The sequence below is a fragment of the Hirundo rustica genome, chromosome Z, assembly GCF_015227805.2.
Source record: "Hirundo rustica isolate bHirRus1 chromosome Z, bHirRus1.pri.v3, whole genome shotgun sequence".
Lineage (NCBI taxonomy): Eukaryota > Metazoa > Chordata > Aves > Passeriformes > Hirundinidae > Hirundo > Hirundo rustica.
This window is the reverse complement of record NC_053488.1, coordinates 70,514,042-70,540,765: the sequence shown is the minus strand read 5'-3', so window position 1 is coordinate 70,540,765 and position 26,724 is coordinate 70,514,042. Positions and strand designations below refer to the sequence as shown.

Below are 26,724 nucleotides of genomic sequence, written 5' to 3'. Positions count from 1 at the left end.
GCATTGAGTGCATGAATGTAGATACTGGTTGCTAACTGACATAGAAATTGCTGACGTGGATCTTCAAAGTGTGAGGGCACAAAACAGGGAATTGTATCATGCCAGTATTCTGTTAAGTTACAGAAGACTGCCAGTATCTGTATTCATTCTATCTCATGCAAACTTGTCAAAGAAATGAGAATTAAAACATGGAAAGTCAAGATTTGTATGATTCTGTTTCTACAGGAACAATGAGAAGAGTATAAGTCAAAGTTTTGCACTGCATCCCAACATTAAGGATAAAATGACAGAACCACCAAACTTTTTAAAAATAAATTTAATTTTATCTATTAGAAATATCCCCAATAAGTCCACCTTTCCACAAAGGCTTAGATTTTAAACAGAGTTCACATTTTTAAAAATTAATAAACAGCTAAACAAGGTCAATATTAGATCCAGATTGTGTTTAACTGAATAAGAAAGCAAGTCAGTGTCAGGTAATCAGGAAGGAATAATTTTTTTTTTTTTACTGTCAGTTAATTCTAGATCACTGATATAGCACAGAACTTAACTTCAGAGTCAAACAAAGTGGATCAAATATATGAAATCAGCACATGATCGTCAATGGTTCTACAGATGCTAGCAGTATTTTAATGGCTTTTGCATTGTATTCTAAGGTAAGTCAAGCCATACAAAGCAGTTAATAAATGCTGTTTACTTTATATGGCTGTGTCCAGTTTCCTGATACACAGAAAAATTCAGCACTGTAAACAAGCTTTCTAACACAATCCACAGAAAAAATTGTTCACTTTATGGTTCACACTTTGAAATACATGATTACTATAGTTTTATTGTGCTCAGGAAAAACAGGTTTGTACCTGGACCTTTTTGCTTAATACTTTTTTATTAGGATGCCATTTTCCGGATCATGTAGTTCAGAATGCCGCCATTGTGGAAGTAAGTGAGCTCCACATCAGTGTCAAATCTCATGATGGCATGAAAGGTTTTCCCAGTGTTCAGCTGTTAGGGTCAAAGAAAGTCATTCAAGCTGCAGAACTTTGCATGTGTTACTTGACATCATAGTAAAATAAGGACTACTACGATAGTTTTACTATCTTAAAAAATTGTGATAGAAAGCTAAAGTGAACAGGCACCATGACTTTTGTCCACACTAGACTACAGGAAGCTGCTTGAGAGGCAAGTGGTTTAAAACAAACCATAATCGGCACAGTATGGAGTCTCAGTGCTGCTTCATTTACAATTGAGAAATTTATAGTGAACTTTGAATGACTGGTCCAAAATACAGGATGGCTTTGTGTTAATTAAAACAGTTTGAGCACCCTGCTTTTATATCCTGTCATAGTAAATCATAGCATGGTTTGGGATGGAAGGGACTTTAAGGATCACCTAGTTTGAACCCTCACTGCCATGGACAGGAAACATTCCACTAAAGAAAGTTGCTCAAAGCTTTATCCAGCCTTGAACCCTTCCAGCGAGAAGGGTTGACCTTGAACCCTTCCATAGAGAAGGAATCCACGGCTTCTCTGTGCAGTAGTCCCAGTGCCTCATCTCAAATTATTCATTGTATCTAACCTAATTCTACCTTCCTTCAGTTTAATCCCTATTAGAGTAACTGTTTTAATCTCCTTTACCATCTCAATTCTTCTCCCTATTTCAAGATAATCTGACTGCTATATGACACAGCATATGTTTTGGAAAGAAAATTAATTTTGAGTAAAATTACAGTGATTCAAAAAATTCAGCTCTTAGGTGTCTCATACCTTAATCTGGACATTCATCTGTGGTTTCAGTTTTTCAGGAATGATAATGGTGTAACGCTCCCGTCCAGTGAGTCCTAAAGTTCCTGCATCCTCTCCAGGTAAATACTGCAGAGGAATCACTCCCATTCCTACTAGGTTGCTTCGATGAATTCTCTCATAGCTTTCAGCAAGCACAGCCTTGACACCCTGGGAAATACACAACAGGTTGTGTTATTTCATAGTTCAGAACAGTATTTCTATACTCACAAGAAGAAAATTGATTTGTTTGTGGTCCACTCCATTTCATTTACCAGCTACTGGTAGAGTCAGCAGGTCTGTCTGACAGTAAATTGTCCAGGATGACTTGGTTGTACATTCCCTTTCAGACCTCTGTAAAAGAAGCCTGACTCAAAAAAGTAACGTGTTTTCTCAGGAATCCTGAATCTACTTTAACATGCCTTATGCAGAGCACCACTAGTCATTTTTATAACTCTTCCTAATTCAGTGTTGGCTTCCTATAAGCACCAGCTTGTAGTTCAATTAATTTTGAAAATTTTACATGTTAATACATTTAACACAAAACTCATTACCAGAAAAAAACCTCCAAAAACCTAGATGAACTTAAACACCAACTCTCATAAAACTTCTAATTATGCAAGAAAGTTTGAGTCAGAGTTCTTGCTGTAAACAGTGTAAGACTAGACAAAGAAAGAAACAGGTACTTCACTGTATGTGAATCTCTATTTGGGTCCCATGGTGAAGCCACACTAAATTTAATTTTCACTGACACTCTTCTCTTACACTTTCTAGTTTCCTTGCCAAGAGAGCTTAAGGATGCTGCTGAAAGCAGACCTACGGTTTCCAGGGTTATGGAAAGTGGAAGTAAAGAAATTGGCCTTTCTAGTGTGGCCTTGTGGATTTCTAGATGATCAGTCAAGCCTTCCAGTGAGAACAAGATCTATTAATATTAAATAGCTTTTGCAACACTACTGTGGCTCTTGGAGGCAGCTGAGATTTCAAATTAGCTCTTGCTACCAAAAGTGAGAATGAGCTACCCAGGATTTGGTCATAAGCTAGTCTTACTGATAAATTAATGCATGGTTAATACTGTCCTCCTAGTTTACTGTAGTGACTCACCAAGAGGAAGGGTCCTTTAGCAGCCCAGTCTCTGGAACTTCCTGCACCATATTCCTTCCCAGCCAGCACAATCAGAGGATGGCCAGCCTGCTTGTATCTTTCTGCAGCATCAAACACATCCAGCTGGAATAAAAATGCCAAACACCTTGTAAACGTTTTACAGGTGGAAGCACAGTTCCAGGGAAAGGAGGAAAAAAAAATGTCTCCACATAAACAATTGAAGCCCACAGCTTCCACCAAGCAGTACTCTAAGGATATTGACCATACAGCACTTTGTGGCTAGTCTGATCTCACTCCCAATGCAAGCCTGCACCTTCCTTTCACTGGTACTTCTACAGTGATTACACTTTCCACTGATATACCTGAAAGAATCACATTGCTTAGGTGCATGTGACTGCTTCCCTGAGTCAGCTCCTGCCCACACAATTAGCTTTACTTAAAAGGTACTGAAGAAGCTAAGGCAGTAAGAAGGAAAGCCAGCACCAATTCACTCTGTTGTCAGTGAGCCACAGTTTGGAGCAGCGTGTGTACTTACAATTTCCCCAGAAGGGAAATGGATCGTCTGAGGTCCTTGTTTATCAATAAACTTGTTGACCAAGCGAATGTTTGCAAATGTTCCTCTGGCCATGACAGCATCATTCCCTCTGCGGGAGCCGTAAGAATTGAACTCTCGAGGAGTCAAGCTATTAAGTGAAAAGAAGAACAGAAACAGTGTTGGTTTTAGACTAAAAGCACTCTGCTCCAAAAAAATCCATTCTCTTTCTAAAAAAAATAGAGTAATAAACTGGTGTTTCCAAGGCAGGTATGTATGCATGTAGTTCCCATCCTGGCAGATGCATCCAATTAGCCAATACTTCTCCTTTGTGATATTTTGAAGGAAAAGAAAAGTAATTTACAAATAGCTACAGTTTGGTCAGAAAAAGTATCTTCCATAATTTTCTCTACTCTTGTCCTAGAAATAGTATCTGACAGTGGTGCAAGGATGTAATTTACATTGAGACAGCAGATGCAACACAATTTTTTTCTTTATATCTGGTGCCTGAAGATCCTCATTATTTATACTACTATAACATCTAGACAAAGGCAGAGCACTGTGCTAAATATCTAAAAGGCAGCAAGAATCTGATGGAAGTTAGAACTACAGAAGAAAAATTTCACTTGCAAACAGAAATATGAGAATGAAGGGACACTCCAGCCTAACCAGCAAACAAAAAATGCACTGGAATGTGATAGAAAATTAGACAGTTTGCATTGGGCTACATCCAAACCACAGCTATGACATAAATCTGTTTTGTAATGCATGTAGAACTACTTAGGTTTCCAAGTAACTGATAGCAGGGGGTCAGAGAGTCCAGAGGAGCTGGTTTTCAGTATATCACACTGTTTTAATCCATTCTCTTGCCAAAATTTTTAGGTCTAGTGAGTTAGGACTTTTTTTTAAGTCAGTGCTGTTGCTCAAAACACCACCAAAGTTGTAAGAAATGCTAAATCAGAGAAGAAAAGCTTTACGTTACCTGTGAAGTCTGAACAGGTCAACTTGGTAAGTCCAAGTCTTGCCTTAAGGTGAACTCCAAGTACTAAAGTTACATACTGGCCACAGAAAAAGATGAATATTTTACAGGAGTTTGGACTCCAATCACAGTAGTTATTGCAGCTGCACTGAAACCTAAACTTCTGTATGTTCTGTAGTGCCTAAGAGCCTAGATATGTGAAATAGCTGAACATGCTAGAAGAAAGTAATACAAAATCTATTTTTGGCACTAAGGAAAATGGTAATTTTGCTTTGACAGGGTGACAAATCTTGATTCCCTTATTTATGAATAAATGTACAGGCTAGTTTTTGCAGTAAGCCATCTTCTTCCCCTGTTTCCATAAAAAGATCTTTAGCTCTACAGTGATAACAGATGTACACACTCTATTCTACTTCTTACTTCTTTAGTGAGAGCTGCTGAAGCAGCAGAAAGCGAAATGCTTTTCTTTCTTAATATATATGTTGTCCAGGCAGCTGTCAAGGTGTACAAGTGTATGTGACCAGACAGAACGTATACGTGCCTGTAACATGGTATAACAGTTGTGGTCTGTTTTTCTTCCCAATATATGACAAGAACAAGAAGAACAGCAGCTTACCCTCTGCTGGTCAAGTAACGGGCTGCAGGACTATTTCTTGCAATGTTCCCAGCTGGAGATATGTGGTCAGTTGTCACAGAATCCCCAAAACTCAAGAGGACATAAGCATCTTCTATTGTTTTTGGGGTCTGAAGAGTCAAAGTCTAAGCCATCATAAATACAAACAAAACAATTAATGTATGAAAAATAATTCCTTTATCTTTCTCAAAAAAGTGCAAATTGCAAAATAAAGTCTCCCTTTTTATATAAGTTAGGAGAAAGAAAAAACCCAATACTCTTACAAATGTTTATGTTCCTGAACAAATATGATGCCCTGGCTGTCTGCCAGCAGGTTCATGCATGAAAAAAAAAGAGGAGACAAAAAAAATCAGCCAAGGCTTCCTGCGATACATGCATGAAAACTGAGGATTCCTAGACACGTGCATGCATTAAAATCTCCTTTTACTTTTAAATGGCTCTGAATCAGCGATCCAAACACTGAACTAATTGGTGCAACATGCAAGCAGGCAGAACAGTGCATTTCATTTCCTGTTCTTTTTCTTCTCTTGCTTTGTGACTATTTAGAATTATTACAACTTAAAAGGAAAAGGAGACTTTTCAAGACCCCTAAAGTGAAAGGGAATCCTTATAATTTTGAGATTCACTCATGCCTTTGTTTTAAAATGAACACAATATCACAATTCTAACACTTAAGAACCAAGGCATCAATAGGCTTTTATGAATCCTCTCAGGCCCCTCGAAGTGGCTTTGCTTCACTTTCAATATGAGTCAACATCACCACACACTTTGGATTGATTCAAAGAGAAAGCACCTACATACCAGCCCATCAAAGAAAGGAGGAGACTTGATATAAGTAGACTTGGGATTCCAAGTATACAGTTTATCTGAAGGAGCATCTAAGGCATTCCAAGCTTTGTTTACTGTCTGAAAAACACACAAAATCCTTTCATTGATTTCTAAGTTTTCAGAAGCAACATAATTACTTCAAAATATAGGTAAAATTACAGATTTGACTTTAGCAAATGCCTTATGTATTTCTTAGAGCAGTTTGGAAAATGCACATAATCTACTTTACGTTTGGGGGTGGTTTTTTAATGATTCTATCTATTAAAAGATTTAGGAAAATCCTCACTTCATTGCAAAAGAGGCGGCATTCATCCTGTTTTTTGCAAATAATCTATCAGAATAATGTACATAGGTAACGCTTTATAATTCTCTATAGTATTTTTAAGTAATGTTAAGAAGCCTTCCTAACATAAAAACCATAGGAATACTTTGTTCCAATACTTGTGAAAGATTTACAGGAAGACATTACCAAGTTCTGATATCAATCCTATTAGTTAATGCAAATGAATTTTATGTCAGCTGAAAAAAAAAACAAGCATCTCTGAAGATGGAATATTCCACCTTCTAGTAGGAGCTGGGGATGGCTGTTGAAAACACATCATCTATATGTTACATTAAAAATATCATAAGGAGCAATTTTCAAAATATAACTGTCTTAAAGAATGAATTAATTATCCAGATGCTTTTTTAAAAAAAACCTTCATTTGAATATCTGTCAGAACAACAGCAAAACCTAGAGATGGAAAAGGTCCATTCTATTGTCACAATCATCTTATTTAATATCTTCAGAATAGCATAGTACATCAATCAAACTACTGCCAAGAGGATTAATTCACCTCTATTTTTTCATAGACCTCCTTGAACATCCCAGGAATAACAAATTGACGCTCAACAGCCTGAATCTCATTTCTTGTTGGCCAGATATCTTTCAGAAAAATCTTCTTCCCCGAAGCATTTATTCCTGTATAAAATAGTATTGTCAATTTTGTTGCATAAATTTTTCATCAAGAAGAAAGGAGAGTTTACCACTGTGTTCTCTGGCTGTATGTTCCTTGTAACACTCACAAGACACACTTTATTTCACTTACAAGACAGAAAAGTGTGTCACAAACTTGATAATACCTTAACATAACCCTTCTTTTGTGACTTCCAATGGCCTTCCAGAATAATTTATAGGACCATTTATGCTGGAAAGGATCTTAGAAGGCCACCTGCACAAAGAAAATCTACTACCTCGTTGGCTCTTGAAAGACTATCACCAAGATATAACCAAAAATACAACCCAGTGGAATTAGGGGGAAGCCAAACCTGAGCTTTATTCTTTCTCCACCATACTGACTCCTTGTTGCTCTGACTCTTAACAATTGTATAATGTGTCTCCCAGAAGTACTTATTATTATAGAGCACTTCCCTAGGACAAATGTTTCTGAAGTGCTTAATTCCAAAGAATTTAGTTTGTAAGCTGTGAAAAGAAGCATCCCAACACTGTCTTACCTAAAGGCTCTTTCTCAAAGTCGATCCGGATGGTCCCTGCAATTGCATAGGCTATCACCAGCGGCGGGGAGGCCAGGTAGTTAGCACGAGTGTTGGGATGGACACGGCCTTCAAAATTCCTATTGCCAGACAACACCCCCACTGCCACAATGTCTCCCTGTAAGATGGAGTTTGAGATAAAGATAGGTCAGGTGCTTGCAGAATCCACACACACTGCAAGTCTGCAGAATCTCACTGCACTGCAACAGCAATGACCAATCACAGAACTGTCTGAACAATCCCAAAACATTTCCCACAGAAACAGAATATAGACTGAATTTATTTTATACAGAGCTGAGAAGAGTCAACACACAGCATAATACAACTCAGAACGGCACACAGTAGAGAACAGCTTACATAAACGAGCTGCACAGGAAAAACTGCATACCTGTGTAATAGCCTCAACAACAGACTCCGGTAGGGGTCCACTATTGCCAATACATGTCATACAGCCATAACCCACCACATCAAACCTATACAAATCACAAAAGTAATGGTGAACAAAAAGCTACCTTGGAGCAAGACATTTAACACTCAGCAGCTGGCAATGGTTACTTTCAGGAGAAGTACTGCTTCAACAAATCAAATGCTGCTGAAAACAGCATTTTTTAAACATTTTTTAAATACCCTATTTTTACCACTGCAGTGACTGTCCATGCAAACAGAATGGGAAATGTGTTACCTAGCAAGAGGAACAACAATATAGTGTGATTTATGCTGTTTCAAAACAATTAGTTTTGAAAAGAACTCATTCTCCTGCTTAAGAACCTAAGTCTTCAATAAGTTACAGCAGGCCTTCATCACTGACACAAAGCCAGCCAGCACAACAGCAATGTGTTCACTCAGGCAGGATCACACCATAAGGTACCTACAATATCTTTTAAGCTGTACGGAGAAATAGTTATTCTATTGCATCACTTGTTGATAATGCTTTTTAGTTAAGCAGCCATAGGAAAACAGTAAGAAAATCACTCCTACCCCAGTTGAGAAAGGTAATGCATTACTCCACTCTCCCTCAGATAGTAAGTGACGACCCCGCTTCCTGGGGACAGGCTAGTTTTAATGTATGGCTTCACTGTCAAACCAGCTTCAACTGCTTTCTTAGCAAGCAATCCTGAAAAATACAGAGGATAATTGCAGATTTTCCTGGAAGTGAGACAATTTGGTGAATAAGCATGTTAAGAGAAGTATCATTACATAAGTGGGAACAGAAAAGGCACCAGCAATGAAACGGTCCAGTGAGCCAACAGCACTGATTTCACGATAACCAGCTGGAGGACAAGTGCTCTGTTGAACTGCAGATCCAGCCAGCAATTTCTGTTCCACTAGAAAGTTGATGGAAGTTGCATTCAATAAATGCACTCACTGGGGCAGCGAGTAGACATTCAAAATTTCAGAATACTACTTGTAAGACAAATGCCTCACAAAACAATGCAATGAAGAACTGCTAAGTTCCTGACTACCGTGGTCTAGTAACCCAGAGAAGAAACAACTGCCAACATAGGACTTGCTGCCCTCAGGAGCAGGCGGCTATGAGAGCACCATCGCTGGCCCTTGCCACAAATTAGCCATCTCACAATCCACAGCTTGTTGCGTAAGTGCTGTTTTACCAATCCTGGATTTGTAATATGCATAGAGATATTTCAGAGGAACATGTTACTAGACACACATTTATCCCAAATTCTCCCCTTTGAAACGAACTGTCCATACAGAGATGAACGCTCAGAAAACAAATTCTCTACAGTTCTTTTCCAGGATGAACATAAAAGAAGCAGCATAGTAAACCATGCAAAACTTCACATTTCCATGCTGCATTTCCCCCCCCCCACATATGACATTAATTTAGATAAGAAAATAAACATAAGCTATGCTTTGATCCAACATGATCTCCAACAGGAAGATGTCATCAAACTTTTGTCTTTGCCAGCTCTCTGGCAGCTCTGTTAGACATGACCTGGCCTATGACACTTTAAAGTGTTGTGTGAGATGGCCTGCACACATGAATTTAAAGAAGGTGTCCTATTCCTGAAATTGCTGAGGTTCCTCAGCTACTAGAAGAATCTGCAGAAACTGGAGCTCTTGGATACTTCTGCAAATGAGACCATGAACAAATAGTCATCTTAGGAACTGAGGGTTTGATAGCCTGTTTGACAGTGTTGGCTTCTGTCTTGCTGCTCAAACCGGTTCTGAAAAGACAGCATAGTCAAACTCTCAAAGCTGGCAAGAAATGCCAGAACTTCAGTTCCTCTGAGCAACCTTTGACAGCCTAATCTACCTTTTTAAAGTCATATTAGGCTGTCAAAGTTCCTACAGCACACACCCACTATCCCCACAGACACACAGCCCCTGCTTAGTGCACAGGATGTATAGCAGTAATTTGAAACAACTGCTCCATATCCTGGATTTTTTCACCTTGGTTACTTATTGGGAACACTGTATGTTTATTTACTTTCATCTGAAATCTCATCCTGAAAGCCAAATCATTGTGTTTCTTTTGGACACCTCAGAGGTTCTCAACACCGCTGTTTACCAATAGTTATCACAGACTGGCAGAATTTTTCCTTCCTTGTCAAGGTCAAAACATAAATGCTACTGTACAGAAAAGGCAGCAACGGTGAGAATAGCCACTAAATCTGAGTACATACACCAAGATCTTTAGGACTACTTTCTCAGGGTGCTGTACATAACACAGTACAGAATGCACTCAAAGTACCAACTTTATTTGTATCTGCAGGGCATTCTACACTTCTATACTCACAGAGCTATTAAGCCAAGAGGGTTGAAAGATCAGTATCCCTAATGACTCATGGAAGGGTAAAAATGCATGTAATTAACCTGGGAGCCAAACACTAGTGGAAACCATCCTCAGCAGGCACAACTGAGGTATACACCTACCTAGAACTAAGGGAATAGAAAAGGCAAACAGTCTGCCTGGAGAAAACCTACTTCTTGATCCTTGGAAGAAAGAAATACAGCTCTGTTTCTGTGACAATGCTGAATGGACCCAAGGAAGGAGGTATGATGCTTTGGCTGTCCTGTTAGGGGCAAGTGGATTGGGATGCTTTGTTCAATTCTATTCCTCTCAAAGTTGTAAGAAAATGTGCAGACCATTCCTTTGCCCCATATCTTAGTTTACGATGGACTTTGAACCTGTTGCTAGAGTTTAAAGCACCTTTGGCCAAGGAGCAGGGTGAACTGCTGGTATTTAAAGTACGCATAGAGAGATGCTAGTCTAAAAACAGGTGATCAATATCACATCAAAAAGGCAAACAAAAGTGGCTGTTGACAGAGACTGATGGCAACCTGTTTACACCTGTTGGCCTGTCTGGTGGCCATACAAGAACCGAAAAGCTTCCCAGCAGCACAAAGGAACAGACACAAATTATATTACCTTAACCAGGAACTAATTGTCCCTGGTGAAGGGCCTTTATACTGCCCATTGCAACATCCCTTCTGACCTTTGCAGGAATAAAGTCTGCATCACATGAACAGTCTGACAGGCTAGAAATGCAGTGGTGATCCTACAGTGACAGATACCGTCTATGTATGTTTGCAGAGGAGAGAAAAGAAATACGTAAACATGTAAAGCCAAGCACCTGGGAAACTGGGCCAGACTTGTCCAGTATAGACTGAAGCCTTTGAGCTGACACTCTTCATTACTATTTTGTTGCCAGAAGCACACATACTAGGAATGACAAATTTTTTGCCCAGACTAGTCATGTTAAAAATGAACAATCTCCTGACCTGAAATTTTACACAACCAAGTCAGACTAACTGTTCTGTAGAGGTACATACCAAGCTTTCCTCTGGCCCCCTCTTGGGTGCAGTTAAGATGCAAATGAAAAGGCTCTGAAAGCTGGAAATTCTAGAGAATATTATTTGCTTCCTCTACTCTCACCTACCATGCCACCAGACCCTTGTGAAAACTTTAGAGGGCAAACTCTAGCTAAATGTGTGTGTTTCACTCTGCTGACAGATCAGAGCACCTTCAGACTTGCCCCAGAAGACCATTCTTCACTGTCGCTCTTCTGGGTTTGACTTTCAACAGCCCCTTCTTAGCTATACATATCAGCTTCTGTGCATTTGGAAAAGTGTCAAAAGTGTTGCTTAACTAAGTTCTAGTTGCCTTGTAGAAAAGACAGTGCAGGAAGAATAAATTTTTGCCAGCTTACATTTCTAGCTTCCACAAGTCCCTCTGCTACCTTTAGAAACTAAGCTCAGTTTTAGCACTCCAAATGATAAAACCAGCACTGTACACATTGAATTACAGTGCTGTTGTTGTCTTTAGGACACACATCCAGAGCGATAGAAAAACTACTGCACATTAGGCAAATCAGCTTACCTGCACCCAGCATAACTGAGGGATTACTGGTGTTTGTGCAGCTTGTAATGGCAGCAATCACTACTGAACCATGAGCAAGCTCAAAGTCATGGCCCTCAAAATTAAACTTGACTATGCTGTTGTGTCGGTCTGGGGCAATTTGGAATCCCTTGAATCCTTGCTGTAGGAGAAAAAAAGAATAAAAAGGAGTGGTTAACATAAACATTTTGACTGAACATTAGTATGGGCTGTTTTATCACCCATGAGAAGCATCTGTTAGTCACATCCATGCCTATGCTTGATGGTGAAGGCTTGCATTTCTGGTCAACCAAAACGGTGGACATCTTTTTTTTTTCCAGAGTTTCTCTTCTTCTCTGTTTACTGGTAAAACACTGTCCTAGGGTAACTTTATGATGCTTGTATCCCCACTCGTCTGTTTTGTTTGTGCTGTGTATTAAGTTCTGTGCCTTTAAGACTGGTTCTAAGAGCAAGGAGAAGCGCGGAGTTTGTTTTGAGAAAACTGCCTGACTCCTCCACATTCTGCTGCGGATGGGGTGTTCGGTGGAGGCTTGGAGAGACTGCAGGACAGAGATCTTGTTTTGCTTTTAGTTAGTTTCAGCTAGCTAGGGCAGAGAAGTTCCCTGGACTGTTTTTTTCCCTTTTTCTTGGAACTGTTTAAACCTGCTCTGGACTGAAAACCCAGGGGAGCACTGGGGGCTGCACCTGCGGCCCACCGGGGCCTGGACCTCGGCATTTTCCAGCAGCACCAGAGGGACTGGGACTGAGGAGAGACTGAGAGAGAGCCGAGCTACACCCACGGCAAGGACTTTCTCAATTTGCCATCTCACTCCAGAATGAGAGGTTTTATTGTTTCATATTATTCATTCCTTATACTTGTATGCACTTTGTTTGTTAAGTAAAATAGTTTTTTCCACTTTTCTCTGAGGAAGTTCTTTCCCACACCAATTGGGGGCGGAGGAGCCATTTGGTTTGCTCCCCAGAGAGACCCCATTCAGAGGCTTTCTCCCAAATTTGCCCTAAACTAGGACAAACAGACAGCCTTTGCAGCATCATATATTTGTGTCTTCTTCCTGCATGAATATATCCTCCTTCAAATTTCTCAGATGCTTCTTACTCCTGTATATTAGAGATTCCTAATTGCACATAGTCTTAGTACATAATCTAGTCCTGAAAATCCACATTGTGGATTCAGGGCACAACGTGCTTGAAACGCTTGGAGAGCTGAAGAGTTGGGTAGTTATCTCAGAACTCAGTGCAGTAGGTATTTTGTCCCCTCTATTAACAACCCCTGTTGTGGCAGAGTTCAGAAATCTCTAGTCTATGTAAATATCATGTTAGGCCTAAGATCAGAAAGAAATATTATACCAGTAAGACACAAACATTTTCATGCAAGAGAAGCAACATTTCAATTTTAAACTACCTATTACTTCTGTCACCTTCAAAACTGCAGTCAAATATTCTCATTTATTTTTCAGTAGGCAAAAACCAGCACACAACCCGAGAGTGTAGTTCCTGAACACCAGAAGCTTTTAGAAGCATGTGTTAATTTGCTTGCCCAAAAATTTCCAGCCCCCACCTTGGCTCCCAGACAAGTCTCAAAGTCCTTCTTCATATCTGACACGGCAACTTTGTCCTGAGGTCTTTTTGGTCCGCTGCAGCAAGGCACAACAGTATGGAGATCCAACTCAACAACCTGTTCAAATAAGATAAACAGAGAGTGGTTGGGCACTGCCTGAAAGGTTGAAGCCAGGTAAGCCACAGGTATGCTTACCTCTGCCACTGAATCAACGCTAAGTCTGCACATCTTTATTTGCAGAAATTATTAATGACACATGAGAATGAGAAGATCAGAAGAAGAGGGACACTTCAAATTTTAGATGCTGCCTGCACACAGGTATGGCTATCAAAAGTATTAAAGTTACTGAAATACCCAATGTAACTAAAGCATCTAAACATTATAAATTATTTTTTAATTTGTCTTTTCACATGCCAGAAGCAGGTTAAAAAACAATGTGAAGAAATACTGGTACTGATACAAACCAAAGTAGACCATTAATCTATTCCTCACCCATTTTCCAACTTTGTTTTCTTCATGTGCTAGTTCCTTCCAAGTCTACTAAGATTTTTGAATAATCATGCAGACCCAAACACAAGTCACAAGATAAAATTTTACGGTAGAGAAAACCAGGAATATTCTTGAGTTTCCCAGACACAGAGTAAGATCTTTATTTTCTTGCACAGAAAGTTATTTTTGTGCTCTGTGGTTACTACGCAGGGCTTCTAAGGGTCCTGATTCACAGAGCAAAATAACTGGCTGGACAGAAAAAGAGTAAAACTGCAAACAAGGCTTACACACACAACATCCACATTATCTCCATAGCTACACTTCAGAGTATTCTTCAGAGTCTGGAAGGACTTCTCAAAGCTCCATGGAACAAACTGCAGAATCTGCACCAGCTAGAGGTCAGTTGAGAGCCAGACTATATCTACATCCAAGTTTTCACACCTGAAGAGCCACCTGACTCATTCCACTTAAAATAAGACAGCTGCGCAGACCAAACCAAAGGACAAGGAATCCCCTGACTATTGCTTAGTTTCTGTGAAAAACAGACAATCACAATAAAATAGGACAAGGCGTAAAGCAATGAGTCAGAGAAGACAGAGTAGTTTCTAACCTGTGTGAAGTCTGGATCCTGAGAGGAGTTCTTGAAATCTCTTAGCATTCCCACTGCTTCAAGATACCTTTTTGTGCACATAACCTTCTCTGTGTTGCGGCCTAAAGTGAAAGTCAGATACAATAAAACCAAAATGCAAGTGAAATGGAGGAACCACCACCTGACCAGAACAAGAAAAAGCACATAACAAGTACACTGTCAATAGCACTACAAGACCTTTTCAAGACAAATATTAGAGATTGACTAAAAACAAACCAATTGAGCAGACCTAGTGGCTTTTGCAGAACAAAATCTTAAGTTCCTATTTCTGTCATTTGGACAATCTAGGTTCAGATTTTTGGCAGGCTGCCAAAAGTCTAACACTCAGCTCTTCCTAAATAAGGATTGTAAGTACAAAAATCAGCCTCAATAAGCAAGTATCAATTAAAAAATGAATCAAAGCTCAGAAAGGTTCACCTGATTCAATCCCACTGTTAATGTCATATGGATCTGGAGTCCTCTCAATTACCCCTCAACTTATGGTCTCTTCTTATACTCACCAGTTTGTATCAGGTATCCAATGCTAGTATCATCCACTGGAAAATAGGCAGCTGTTGCTCCGTACTCTGGACACATGTTGGCAATGGTGGCTCGGTCAGCAATTGACAGCTGGGCAACACCAGGACCAAAAAACTCCACAAATTTACCCACGACTCCAACTTGGCGAAGATGCTGTTGTAAAATTAAGTGCCTGTGTCATTGTTATGTGTCAAATGACATGAGCATGTCAGTTATGAAATCCAGCTTTTGACTCAGAGAAACCTCTTTTGAAAATTTCTACAGCAATTTGAAACCAGGAAGCTTTTGCTAAACTAAATCATGAAGATGAGGACACAGAGATGTAAAGTTTCAACTGTAAGGCACAACATAGAACCATATTTCTTCTAAAACTTACTCTTCCTTTCATTTAAACTAGACTATCTTTCAATTGTTATTTTTCTCAACATGGTGTTCTAAGAGGAGGAGAACTGTGTGGGGAGTCTTCAGACAGCAAACCCAAGAAGACAGAAAAACAGAACCAACTGCACAAGTACATGAATCAAACTGAACACATGCAACATCTGAATAAAATAATGAAAAAAATGTTGGCTTTCCCTATTTGAAGATCTCTCTGTAGACAGCATTCCATGATGAACTTCTGTATCAGATTTCTGACTTCCAACAACACTAATGCTGACCCAGTAATACTCTTTAATTCAGTGACAGTGCGCAGAGTGAGTAAACATATTATGAGTCAAACGCCTGCCCATGAAAGAAAACACTGTCTGGTTTCCAGCTTTTATAATGCCTTATTATAAGAGGTGACTTCAAAACCAAGTTGTCAAGGTTTTTTTGAGGTAGACAAAAAAGCACTGTTACTCCAAAACATTACTGAATTCCAAAATATCCCAACATATATTTTGTGTGGAAACAGGTTTGCCTAGACAATTGTCCTTAATGAGCTGATTCCAATCCACAGACAGTGATGAAGCTTTTTAAAAGTTCAAAATTACTACCTGAAATCACCCACAGGGTTCTTAAACATTCTGTACAGCGGCTCTGTCCTACAGAATGTGTTTACCTCTCAGCAGTAATGGAAAAATATCAAATCTTGGTAATTTACCTTGGTAATGGTGAGCACAATGTCAGTGGATGTTACCAGTGGCTGAGGGTTTCCTATCAGCTTATAGCCAACCACCTCAGGAAGCACCATGCTGATCGGCTGTCCCAACATCACTGCTTCTGCTTCAATGCCACCCACACCTGCACACAGCAGAAAAGTACAATGCAAGTATTCAGAAAGATACTCACATGTCAGAAATAAACACCTGAAGTCAACTGCCTGATGCATACTCTATTTAAGGTGTGAAATAGGAGCAAAAGCAGACAGACTGAGTGTTCTGCTAAGAGGCACCCCTCACCTTGCTGCTGTTCCTGCAAGGTTGGGCTTTTTAATTTCATTTTGTTTCATATTTTCATCCTTGTTCCCAAGCCATTAGCTGGGATATTAGGTGAATCTAAGTAACTTACTCTACGGATGCTTGGCTTTTACAATCACAGATGTGAAAGTTTTATTTCACATCTTAAACATGCAATGCAACAAACCAAGAACTACTGACATGGCACTGAACATGATGTGCTGTGAGTAAACATATGTAGACCATGATTGTTGGTCACCAAACAAAAACTCAGAAGTTATTTTGAAAGAAATAAATGTTACTAAAGAATGCTAGCAGAAAAGGTACTTGTTCAGAAAGAAGCATCTTCCCTTATGTCCACTACATTTCAACAGGGCTTGGGAATGTGTAGCAGGAACTTTTGCATAAGCACACATTCACTATTAGAATTCCAGCTACTACTTAATATTGCTAATTTATTAAGGTAATGTATCAAGATGTCAGAGTCATATGCAATCCAATAAAGCCATGGTGTTTATTATCTAGCAATTTGGCATTAAGCAGCCCAACCATTAAGCAGTCTTCTAACTTTTTGCCTGTAGAAAGTCCCTCGTATGTTTATCTTCTCCTTCAAAATCTCCTTCTACCTTTCGTTTAGCTTAATGAATACTGAGCTAGAAAAAACTGCCTGTAATAGCTGCTTATGAATGCCAAATCACTACTCCAATCATTTTGCCCTCTTAATCGAAGAACGGTTCTGAAAAATAATTTCTAATTTCTTTTATTCAAAATTATATGTCTCTGTTAATTTAAAAGATAATACTGTGACACATCCAGTCATGTGGCTCCTTTCACTTGCTGTTGAATCATTTCTAAACAGTCAAGTAAGTCAACATAACTGACTGACTACCACTGACAGTCATGAACCAAATTCAACATCACCAGCCTCTGGAAAAAAATATCGGATCCAAGAGAATGAATTCTGAGCACATATGCTACAGATTGTGTCCAGCCATACTTTCCACATTCTGGAGAAAAAATGAGGCTGAGTCACACTTTTCCTAGCAGCTTTCAGTGCTACAACTTCATCCAAATGATGGCTCCATGCATATGCTGCAATCAAATATAGAATAAGAGATGCGTCTAATCCCAAAGATGTCATTCTTTAGATACATTGAACTTGTTTACCTTCATATTCTAAGCCAGGAACTCTTTCACTCTTGATTCAAAAAGTCCCACTCAACCAGTACTGCTGCAGTAGTATAGGTGGATTATTGAAAACAGAAAGTCCTATCATACGTGGTGCTCAGAACTTCACAAGCACTTTCATGAACAACTAGCAAATACTCTTTAAAAACACAGTATGTTCCATCTTTGTACAATGGCAGTTTCAATTGTGCTCCTATCACAGGAAAACAAAGGCTCAGCTGAAGTCTTTGCTACTATGTGGGACAACCAGAAATACTTCCACTCCATAGTTACCTATTTATTCATTAATTCAAGCACTTCAGTTCACCACCACAGAGAAAAAAAATTATTTATATCTACTCCTGTAACAAATATTGTGCAGAACACTGGTATTAGAACTTCACAGTTCTGTCCTCCATAATGTCATCTCTGACCATGTTTAAGTCACACAGATTTAATTTTCAGCACCTTCCACCTAATAGATTTGCATTTGCAGTTATTTTTGGATAATCCAACACTTCTAAAGTAGGCAAGTGACACAAGAAAAATTGGATGGTCAGTGCTACTTCAATTCCCTGCTTTTATTTAATATTTTCCTTACGTACTTCCTTGTGATTTAAACGCAGAATAGAAAAGAATATATTAAAAAAAAAACCAAACAAAACCATCAACACATGCAGCAGAAATCATCTGAGGCAGTTATCAGAAAGGGGAGCTCAATTACAAAGTCTTATGTAACTCTAAGAGACCTTACCAGGTTACTTGCATGTAGGGTTAGGCTATGTAAATGTGTCTAGCTGACACAGAGATAACTTTTCTTCACAGCAGCTCATATAGTGCCATGTTTTAGATTTGTGACCAAACTGCTGTTGGTAGCACACCAGAGTTTTAGCCATTGCTCAGCAGTGCTTACACAGTATCAATGTATTTTGGTTTGCACCCTGCCATGCAGCAAGTGAGCTGGAGCGGGGAAAACAGTCGGAGAGGCATAGCCAGGCCAGCTGACCAGAGCTGAACAATGAGATACTCCACGCCATAAAACATCAGGTTCAATACCAATCGGGGAGGTGGGCTTTCCAAAGCAGCCACTGCCCAAGGACTGGCTGGGCTTTGGTATGCTGATGGGAGCTGGTGACTGATTGTCTTTGCATCACTTCTTTCATTTCCTTTCCCTACACTCATCCCTCTTCACTTAAACCGTCTTTGCCCCCATCCATTACTTTAATCTTGCACTTGGACTAATAATTCTCTTCCCCCATTGTGCTAGCAGGAGGAGTGAGGAACTGATTGGGTGGGGGCGATCTGCCAGCCAGTGGCAACTCGCCAGAGCCCAAAACACAGCTGCCTGAGCCAAGAGACTGCTCATGAGACACTGCTGTACATACCCCAGCCAAGCACTCCCAAGCCATCTATCATGGTGGTGTGCGAGTCAGTGCCCACCACACTGTCTGGGTAGTAGTAGCCATCCTGATCCATCACCACTCTTGCCAAATACTCCAGGTTCACTTGGTGGATGATGCCAGAGCCTGGCGGAATAATCTTCAAGTTTTTAAAAGCTTGAGAGCCCCACTGAAACAAAAGGAATTAGAGTAAAAAATTGTCAACATGAGCACTTCAAGATCTTTCATTCACTGAACTTTTCTCCATGCAAATAAGATTATTTTTGTCAGTACCTTTAAGAATTCAAATCTTTCTTTGTTCCTTTCAAATTCCAAGTCCTGATTTTTTTGCAAGCTGTCTGACCTGCAAGTGAAAATAATCAGCTGTCAGAATTAAAAGCACCACCTGAATTTTATATCTAGTAATATATCCTAAGGTTGAAAGAAAAGAAGATTTAATAGCTAATGTGAATGCTGAGCCATTGACCATTTTAATAACCTTACAGGCAACCAATGAAAAGGATTTAAGGAATCTGAAGTGATAATAACCAAACTCTGCCTCAAATGTGAATACCAAGCTGCATTTGGCAGTCTTAAATGTTGTATCCTAAGAAAAGCAACACTGCATGTTGGCAAAATGTGACTTTTCCAACACCTAAATCAGAAGCAATCATCAAGGCAGTAAAAGGAAACTGGAACACAACTGTCCTGCAACTTTGTTTAAGAAGGTTGTCACTATGATACAGTGCTGTCTGAAGCCTCTCTTTCAAAGCAGACAGTATTAACAAGTTCTTCACTTCAGTCAGCTGCCTAACTTAGGTCTGCAGAGTTTGAAAGAACTGAAGCATAAATCTGACCAATGTTCTCTATATGAGGGAAAAATCTGTATTTTCTTACATATGCTAATGAGCCTAATAGAAATAATATAAGACTATGTCAAAAAAATAATGATTTCAAAAAGATGAAAAGAAACTACCATAAAATGTGTGATTGCAGGATCTGTTTGAAAGATTAGTTCAGTAGGCCCATATTTATGTACCTTGGAGGGTAGAAGGACCTCTATAGAGAGGTCTTGTATTTTACTGTGGGTCTAGTGAATCCTAGTGAGTCCTTCTATCTTTGTCCTCAGCATGCTGAGGACTGAATAGACTTATGTTTCTCTCCAGGACTCATAGGGGCCATAGTAAGCAGCATCTCATGCTCTTCTGCTTGGAAGCACTGAAGCAGAAAGCAGTTCCTCAGAGCTGAGCCTAGTGTAGATCACCTCTCTTCTTAGAGAAGTGAGGAAGAAAGGAAATATTCTCATTTGTCCTTTCTAAAAACCCTCATGGGGTCAAAAAAGTGCATGTGGTAAAAAAAGCCATTTCTGAGGGATTAATAATAATGCAGCATTATTAAAGAGAAGCACTATAAACACAGGCCTGGAATGAGTCTTTTTCTATCAACATTTAGTACAGGTTTGTGCTGCTGAGAGATGCACCACGGATAGCGAAAATTCTCCGCCCAGCTCACCACAGCTGATAAAACAGTCTAACTTTAAAATTTCTTAATGTCTGATATGTTGTAGTACAAATGTTAACAGTATCATCAGTATAACTACCTTGATGACTGGATTCAGTTTACTTACTACCATTAAGAAGTAAAGAACGTGTTTTTTTTATTCTTACTGCCTGTTAAAATCAACCTGGATGGAGTGGTCTATCACAAGATCAGCAGGACAGATAGGATTGATTTTTTCAGGGTCCCCACCAAGTTTCTTCACAGCATCACGCATTGCAGCAAAGTCAACCACAGCAGGCACCCCACTACAACAGAAACAAAATGGGCACGGTGAAACAATTTGGATAAGAGGAAAAACAAAACAAAACAAACAAAAAAACAAAAAACCACACACACAAAAAAAAAAAAATAAACCAACACCAATCCTGAGATACAGAACAGACACCTGCTGTCACATACTAAGCAAACTGCACTCCTCCATCTTCAGTGCAAGTAAACAATGAGTAGTAACCAGAACTTCTGACATTTCAACACTTGACTTATCTAAGAGATCATACACTTCTCAGTATTTCTATTAACATAGCTTCTGATGCTTCTCTGCACACACATTCTCAGTTTTCTACTGAGGTGTGTTCTACCACGATATCTTCAAACATCTTGGAAAACCCTCTTACATACTTGCCTGTCTGATTTTGCTGGCTGCTAAAACAAAAATGGTTCTCTGATGTGCTCAATAAGGTTCTGGCATCAATAAGCAACCCACTGAAAAAACCACACTTTTGTAAGAGCAGCCCAAAGCAGTAAGCATTTATGTTTTCCACATAAGAAAGCGATTACAATTTTTTAAAATATCGGAAACTGTGCTACAAGAGCAGTAAAAGGCTTCTTAGTTTCTACAGAATTTTGCCTTGAAAATCCTGAAAAATTACCAAAAAATAAACAGGAAAAAGGATCCACATTATCTAACCTGGACACAACTAACTGATGTTGCTCAGCACTTCGACATCCAAGGATAAGCTTTTTATAGGAAAAGGAGGAAATTCTGTGGTATGCTACCTAGAGGAATTTGAGGGAGAGAGATGGGGGGAAAGAAGCAGAAGACTTATATTGTCAAGTTACAAATGTTATACAATTGATATGGAACTGACACAATATCCTTCTACCATCTTGGAATGATGCAGGATGATTACAGAATAATCCTAGGAAATTAGATAGTTCTAAACCAGGACAACCTGAATGTAATTGTTGTATGGCTTCTGGAAAGTTGCCAAAGTTGCCTTGTTCAAAAAGGTCCTCAGAGGCCTGTCCAAGAGCTCATTTTTCAGAAATGCAGTTGCTCTCAAGACTTATAGGCACATTTTTAAAACACAACAGGAGTAGGGGGCAAGAAAGAACAGTAAGAAAAGGAACAATGTTTGCTTGAAAGTTCAGCTTCCTCTCTGCCCCAATTTTTCAAGCCATTAACAACAGCTACTGGATGAAAAATAGCTAGGAAATCAGCACTTCTTTAATTTGAAATTTTGCCAATTTTTTTCTGATGTCTTTAGAAGTTGAGTTGTACTAAGTCTCTAGCACTTTGACAACCTCTGCAAGAAAGCAAAACATAGGGTATGACAGCTAAGACACTTTACTGTTGAGGAAGAAAACCAACAGGCAGCGTTGCTGCACTGGGCTTACCATGGATGTACTAAAATATTATATTAAGACAGTGGACAAAGATACAAAGAACATTGAGTAGACTTGCAAGTCAAATGCTGTATTAGAACAGTTAGATGCTATTGTTTCACGTGAAAATTGACTTTCCACATTGAACAGGAACTATTATATGATTATTACTGACACCTGAGGACTCACTGCAATAACAAGGCCCAGTTTTCAGAATTCACAGATTAGGCAAGAATCTCAATTTGCATTTCTGGGAAAAATAATAATGTCATTTTTGCAACAGCAGAGAAATCCTTAAAAATATAACAATACTGGTTTAGAAGAGGAAGTAATGATATGGGTTATAAATGAGAACTGAAATAGGTAGAAAATTGAAAGCAAGAGCCCCTGGGGAACAAAAAGCAACAAATAAACAAAACAAAATAAAGACAGAGAGAGGGGGAATAAACAATACTACCTCTTCAAAGAAAACTTCTAAATATCAAACTCTCTCACTTGGATGCAATTTATAAATCCCATTTTCTTCCCATGTTTTGTGAAGATATTTTACTTCTCCATTTCAGAAGAGCTTCTCTCAGTGCTCTTATTCTGAGTTTTTGCCTCTTCCGGTGCTGTCTGTAGCATGATATCCAGGAAAGTTGAAAATATCTCACTGCTATTCTTCCCCTCAGCTCACCCCTCCACCCCACGCTGATCATTGCTGCACTTTCAAAAGCCCCTCTTCCTTGCTTTGGAGAGCATCACTCACGTGAAGTCTTGCAGAATAACTCTTGCAGGCTTAAATGGCACTTCAACATTCTTGTGTTGCATCACTTTCCAGTTGAGAATATTCTCAACATCTCCTTTCTTCACTAGGAACTCATCACAGTTACGGATCGCGGCTTCCAGGAGGATTCGAATGGAAAATGGCAGGCGAGCTGCATGGGTAAGAAGCAAGAAACAAATTCAGTTTTTACCTTTGGGCATATGTCAGTAAGCACAAACTTCCATGCCTGGGGCAGAAAGGTTCCCATATTCTCGCAAGGCTTTATCCTGATCCAAACCCCTTTTCCAGCCTCCAGCTTTGCCAAGAGGTCAGTACTAACTGCAGACCTGTTCCACTAGATACTTTCAGCAGGTTTAATTTCTCAGCTCCTGTGACATAGTAGACATCTTTGCTGAAGGAGTTTTCCACAGCTTTCCCATTCTCCATAGCAGAATGGAGCTATGGAAGCATAGCTACCCTGCAGAGCTACCCTGAAAACATGCTGTGATCACCTTATTTACCTGCAGTTTGATCTCAATCTTGTCGCTGACCACAGACATAAAAATGTACCAGGAAAAGCATAGTTTTCTACCTGCCACACTGGAAGCACAGCTTTAGTGTTCATGCAGTCTCTTCATCTCAAGACATGGAAGATGAAACTGAATGAAAGTCAGACTGTGCATTTATTAATCTTCTTTTACTTCAAATTAGAAATATTTAAAGAAGATGACACAAAATACTATTGGAGCAGTCCTGACAGCTCTGCTATAAGGAATGGGTGTGAAGAAAAAGCCCAAACATGTCTCAGTCCTTCCTCCTCTGGTCCACTCTAATAATAGCTGTTTGATTGCCACTCAGAATACTTACATTTTAAAATATTTTGAGAAGTTTGTTCCAACTTTCTACACAGGGCTGGCCCCCAAGACATAAAAGTCACTTAATCACACTGAGACCGCATTAGTGCTATTGTAAAAAAACCCATCTATTATTCAGGACACAGTAATTCAGAACAATTTGGGCTGGTTGTTGTTGGGGGTTTTGTTTTGGGGGTTATTGTTACTGTTGTTGTTTTGGGTTTTTTTAGAATCTTCTCCTGCCCTTCCCTGCTAAGCTATTGCTTTTTTTATGCTGGATAGTGAGAATTGCATCTTTTTTTCTTCAAAGAATCTGGAGGTTATCATTCTTGGAATCCTGGAATGGATCAGTTGGTAGCACCATATGTGTATTCCGTAAGACTCTTCTCTGCTTTTAATCTACCAAGACTGACATTAATTGACTGCTCAGTTATCGGAGCCTGTAATGGATATGCTTTGCTGACATTCAGAGCAAGTGTTCCTCTTCTTGTTCTCTGATTTCTCCTTAATCACCTGTTTCCTTTTGAAACACCAAACACCCAACACAGACAACTCTAAGCTGTAGACACTCACTTTCTAAGTCAATGGGACAGACACTAAGATTTTTACCAATGCTGCTGAAAGATTCGGGAAATGTTAGAGGAACTAAGGAAAAAGCCTCCCCAGAAAGGATTCTCTGTTTCTAAAGCTGAAAAAAATCTTTCTGATCGGTTCAGTCATACATATCAGCATTAGACCCTTTCCAGCCTTTAGCAGTATAAGAAAACTTGTGCTCTTAGTTTTGCCTTGCTCTTTTCACCCACTCTGGAAAAAGAAGACTGCTTTGTGCACAGTATGCTGACAAAATACTACTATGATTGTGCCAATACTTGTAATTCTAAATTTCAATAATTAAATTTTGCTAAAATTTTGTTTTTAGGATCCACCTTTTGAATTTATAGTTCTCTCCAGAGATCAAGTATCATCCAACATGGCAGTCTGTTCAGGTTCTGTTCATCAGTATTAGCAAAATGCTTCTTATGTTGTTAACATACCATATCTCGCATCTTCCAATTTGCTCAGATTGAAGAATTTCTTCAGAGGCTGTTTCGGGTCCAGTGGCTCCACAATCCGTACGAAAGGGTTGTTCATGGTTGTTGAAGACCGTTAGTGTCCTTAAAAAAAAAGAAAAATCAAAGATATTTTCATGACATTGTCCTGCATACAAAGTACATGTCCCACAGTCTACAGTGTATCTATCCCACACACAAAGGCCTGTGCCAGAGAAAAAGGTACTCTCAGTCATTTCCCTTCCACCACAAATCTACTTGTAACACATCCTCTGAGATAAAAGGTCTGAAGCAAGATAGGAGTATTGTGGAAAATACAGATTGTTTAGAATCCTAGACTCTTAAGAGATGGAAACAACTTCTAAGATTATCAAGTGCAACTGTTAACTGAGTGTCACCATATCTACCACTAAACCACATCCTCAAGTGCCACATCCACACACCTTTTGATGATGAATCCATCACTTCCCTGGGTAGTCTATTTCAATGACTGGAATAAATTTTTCCTAAGATCAAATATAAACCTCCTCTGGTGCAGCTTGAGAACATGTTTCGTCCTGTATCTAGCTGCCTGGGAGAAGACACTGACCCCACATGGCTATACCCTCCTTTCAGGGAGCTGTAGAGAAGGATAAGGTCTCCCCTGAGACTCCTTTTGTCCAGGCTAAACAACCTCAGCTCACTCAGCCACTGCTCACAGAACCTGTGCTCCGGCCCCTTCACCATCTTTGTTGCCCTTCTCTGGAAACAATTTCACAAAGGAAATTCGATGTCTTCATTATTTTCTAATTTATGCTGTTGCTAGACAGTCATTTGTGCCTCTGTGATTCACGAATTACCATGACAATATAGTCCCATTTCTTAAGTGGTTTAACCCCAAGCAGCAACTAAGCACCCACAGTAGTTACTCCCTCACCCCCTTCTGGTGGGAAAAGGAAAAGCAGAGCACCAAAATCGAAAACAATTCATGGGTTGACATAGAGATGTTTTGATAGATAAAGCAAAAGGTAGACCTGCCAACAAGGCAAAACAAAGAATTCATCCACCTCTTCCATGGGCAGGCAGGTGTTCAGGCATCTCCAGGACAGCGGGGCCCCATCACGCCTTGTGGTGACTTGAGAAGACGAACACCATAACCCTGAACATCTCCCTCTCCCTTCTCCTCACAGCTTTATACGCTGAACGTGATGCCATATGCAGTGGGATACCCCTTGGGTCAGCTGGGGTCAGCTGTTCCAGCTGTGTCCCCTCCCAGCTCCCTGCATAGCCCCAGTCTCTTCACTGGGGGGGTGGGTGAGGAGCTGCAAAGGCTCTGTAAGCCCTGCTCAGCAGGAACTAAAACATCCCTGTGTTATCAACCCTGTTCCCAGCACAAATACAAAACACAGCCCCATACTAGCTATTAGGGACAAAATTAATTGTACCCCAGCCAAAACCAACAGAAGTGGCGTTGATCTAAAACTAAACAGACGTTTGCATTCAAAGTTAAAAACAATTAAACAAAACCAGCAAACACTATTGTTTTGAGATAGGTAGTATTATAGACTAAGGTTACAAATGCTGTCAGAGACAGAAAGAACCCTCTTAATTTCAGAAAGATTTGTTAGGGTCACCACCTAAAAGAAAATTTATACAGGCTCTATTGTAAACATCATTTTAGTTTGAGATATTTTCTTTATGTTGGTGTTGCTTACTGATTTACTGGTTTTTGTGGCTTAATGGTTTGCTGGATAAAGCATTCCTCTGGGACCTAGGACTTTTATGTTCACATATAGAAGTTAAAGAACCTGAGATATTCCCCATATCAAGGCCAACCAGCAGAAATGGGCCTAAATTCACTAATTCACTACAGAAATATCTCTTAATGTCCAGAAAAAGTTAACTGCATGCAAACTACTTAATGGAAGACTCCCTAGACCTGAACTCATTGAAGACCTGAACTCTGCCCAAGTCTCTTCTGGAAGCATGGGCTTAGGCTAACACATGCCAAGGATCAAGCTAACAATTTAACAGTGAGAACAATACTCTT

General features: G+C 39.6%; 1 protein-coding gene across 4 annotated transcripts in view; it reads right to left on the bottom strand.

The window, feature by feature from the left end:
• Nucleotides 1-301: 301 nt before the first annotated feature.
• Nucleotides 302-26,724, bottom strand: part of ACO1 (aconitase 1) — a 54,250-nt gene continuing 27,827 nt past the window's right edge. For all 4 annotated transcript variants that reach the window (XM_040090119.2, XM_040090117.2, XM_040090116.2 and 1 more), the window contains exons 2-21: nt 24,681-24,800; nt 22,796-22,964; nt 20,550-20,687; nt 19,177-19,246; nt 18,889-19,072; nt 16,042-16,181; nt 14,939-15,110; nt 14,400-14,500; nt 13,301-13,417; nt 11,725-11,884; nt 8,361-8,496; nt 7,771-7,855; nt 7,344-7,500; nt 6,686-6,810; nt 5,823-5,927; nt 5,004-5,146; nt 3,412-3,559; nt 2,877-2,999; nt 1,761-1,946; nt 302-999 (exon numbers count right to left, since the gene is read on the bottom strand). In XM_040090119.2, the coding sequence (XP_039946053.1) occupies nt 886-999; nt 1,761-1,946; nt 2,877-2,999; nt 3,412-3,559; nt 5,004-5,146; nt 5,823-5,927; nt 6,686-6,810; nt 7,344-7,500; nt 7,771-7,855; nt 8,361-8,496; nt 11,725-11,884; nt 13,301-13,417; nt 14,400-14,500; nt 14,939-15,110; nt 16,042-16,181; nt 18,889-19,072; nt 19,177-19,246; nt 20,550-20,687; nt 22,796-22,964; nt 24,681-24,777 (2,670 nt within the window). In that variant the 5' untranslated portion in view covers nt 24,778-24,800 and the 3' untranslated portion in view covers nt 302-885. The remainder of the gene's footprint in view (nt 1,000-1,760; nt 1,947-2,876; nt 3,000-3,411; nt 3,560-5,003; nt 5,147-5,822; nt 5,928-6,685; nt 6,811-7,343; nt 7,501-7,770; nt 7,856-8,360; nt 8,497-11,724; nt 11,885-13,300; nt 13,418-14,399; nt 14,501-14,938; nt 15,111-16,041; nt 16,182-18,888; nt 19,073-19,176; nt 19,247-20,549; nt 20,688-22,795; nt 22,965-24,680; nt 24,801-26,724) is intronic.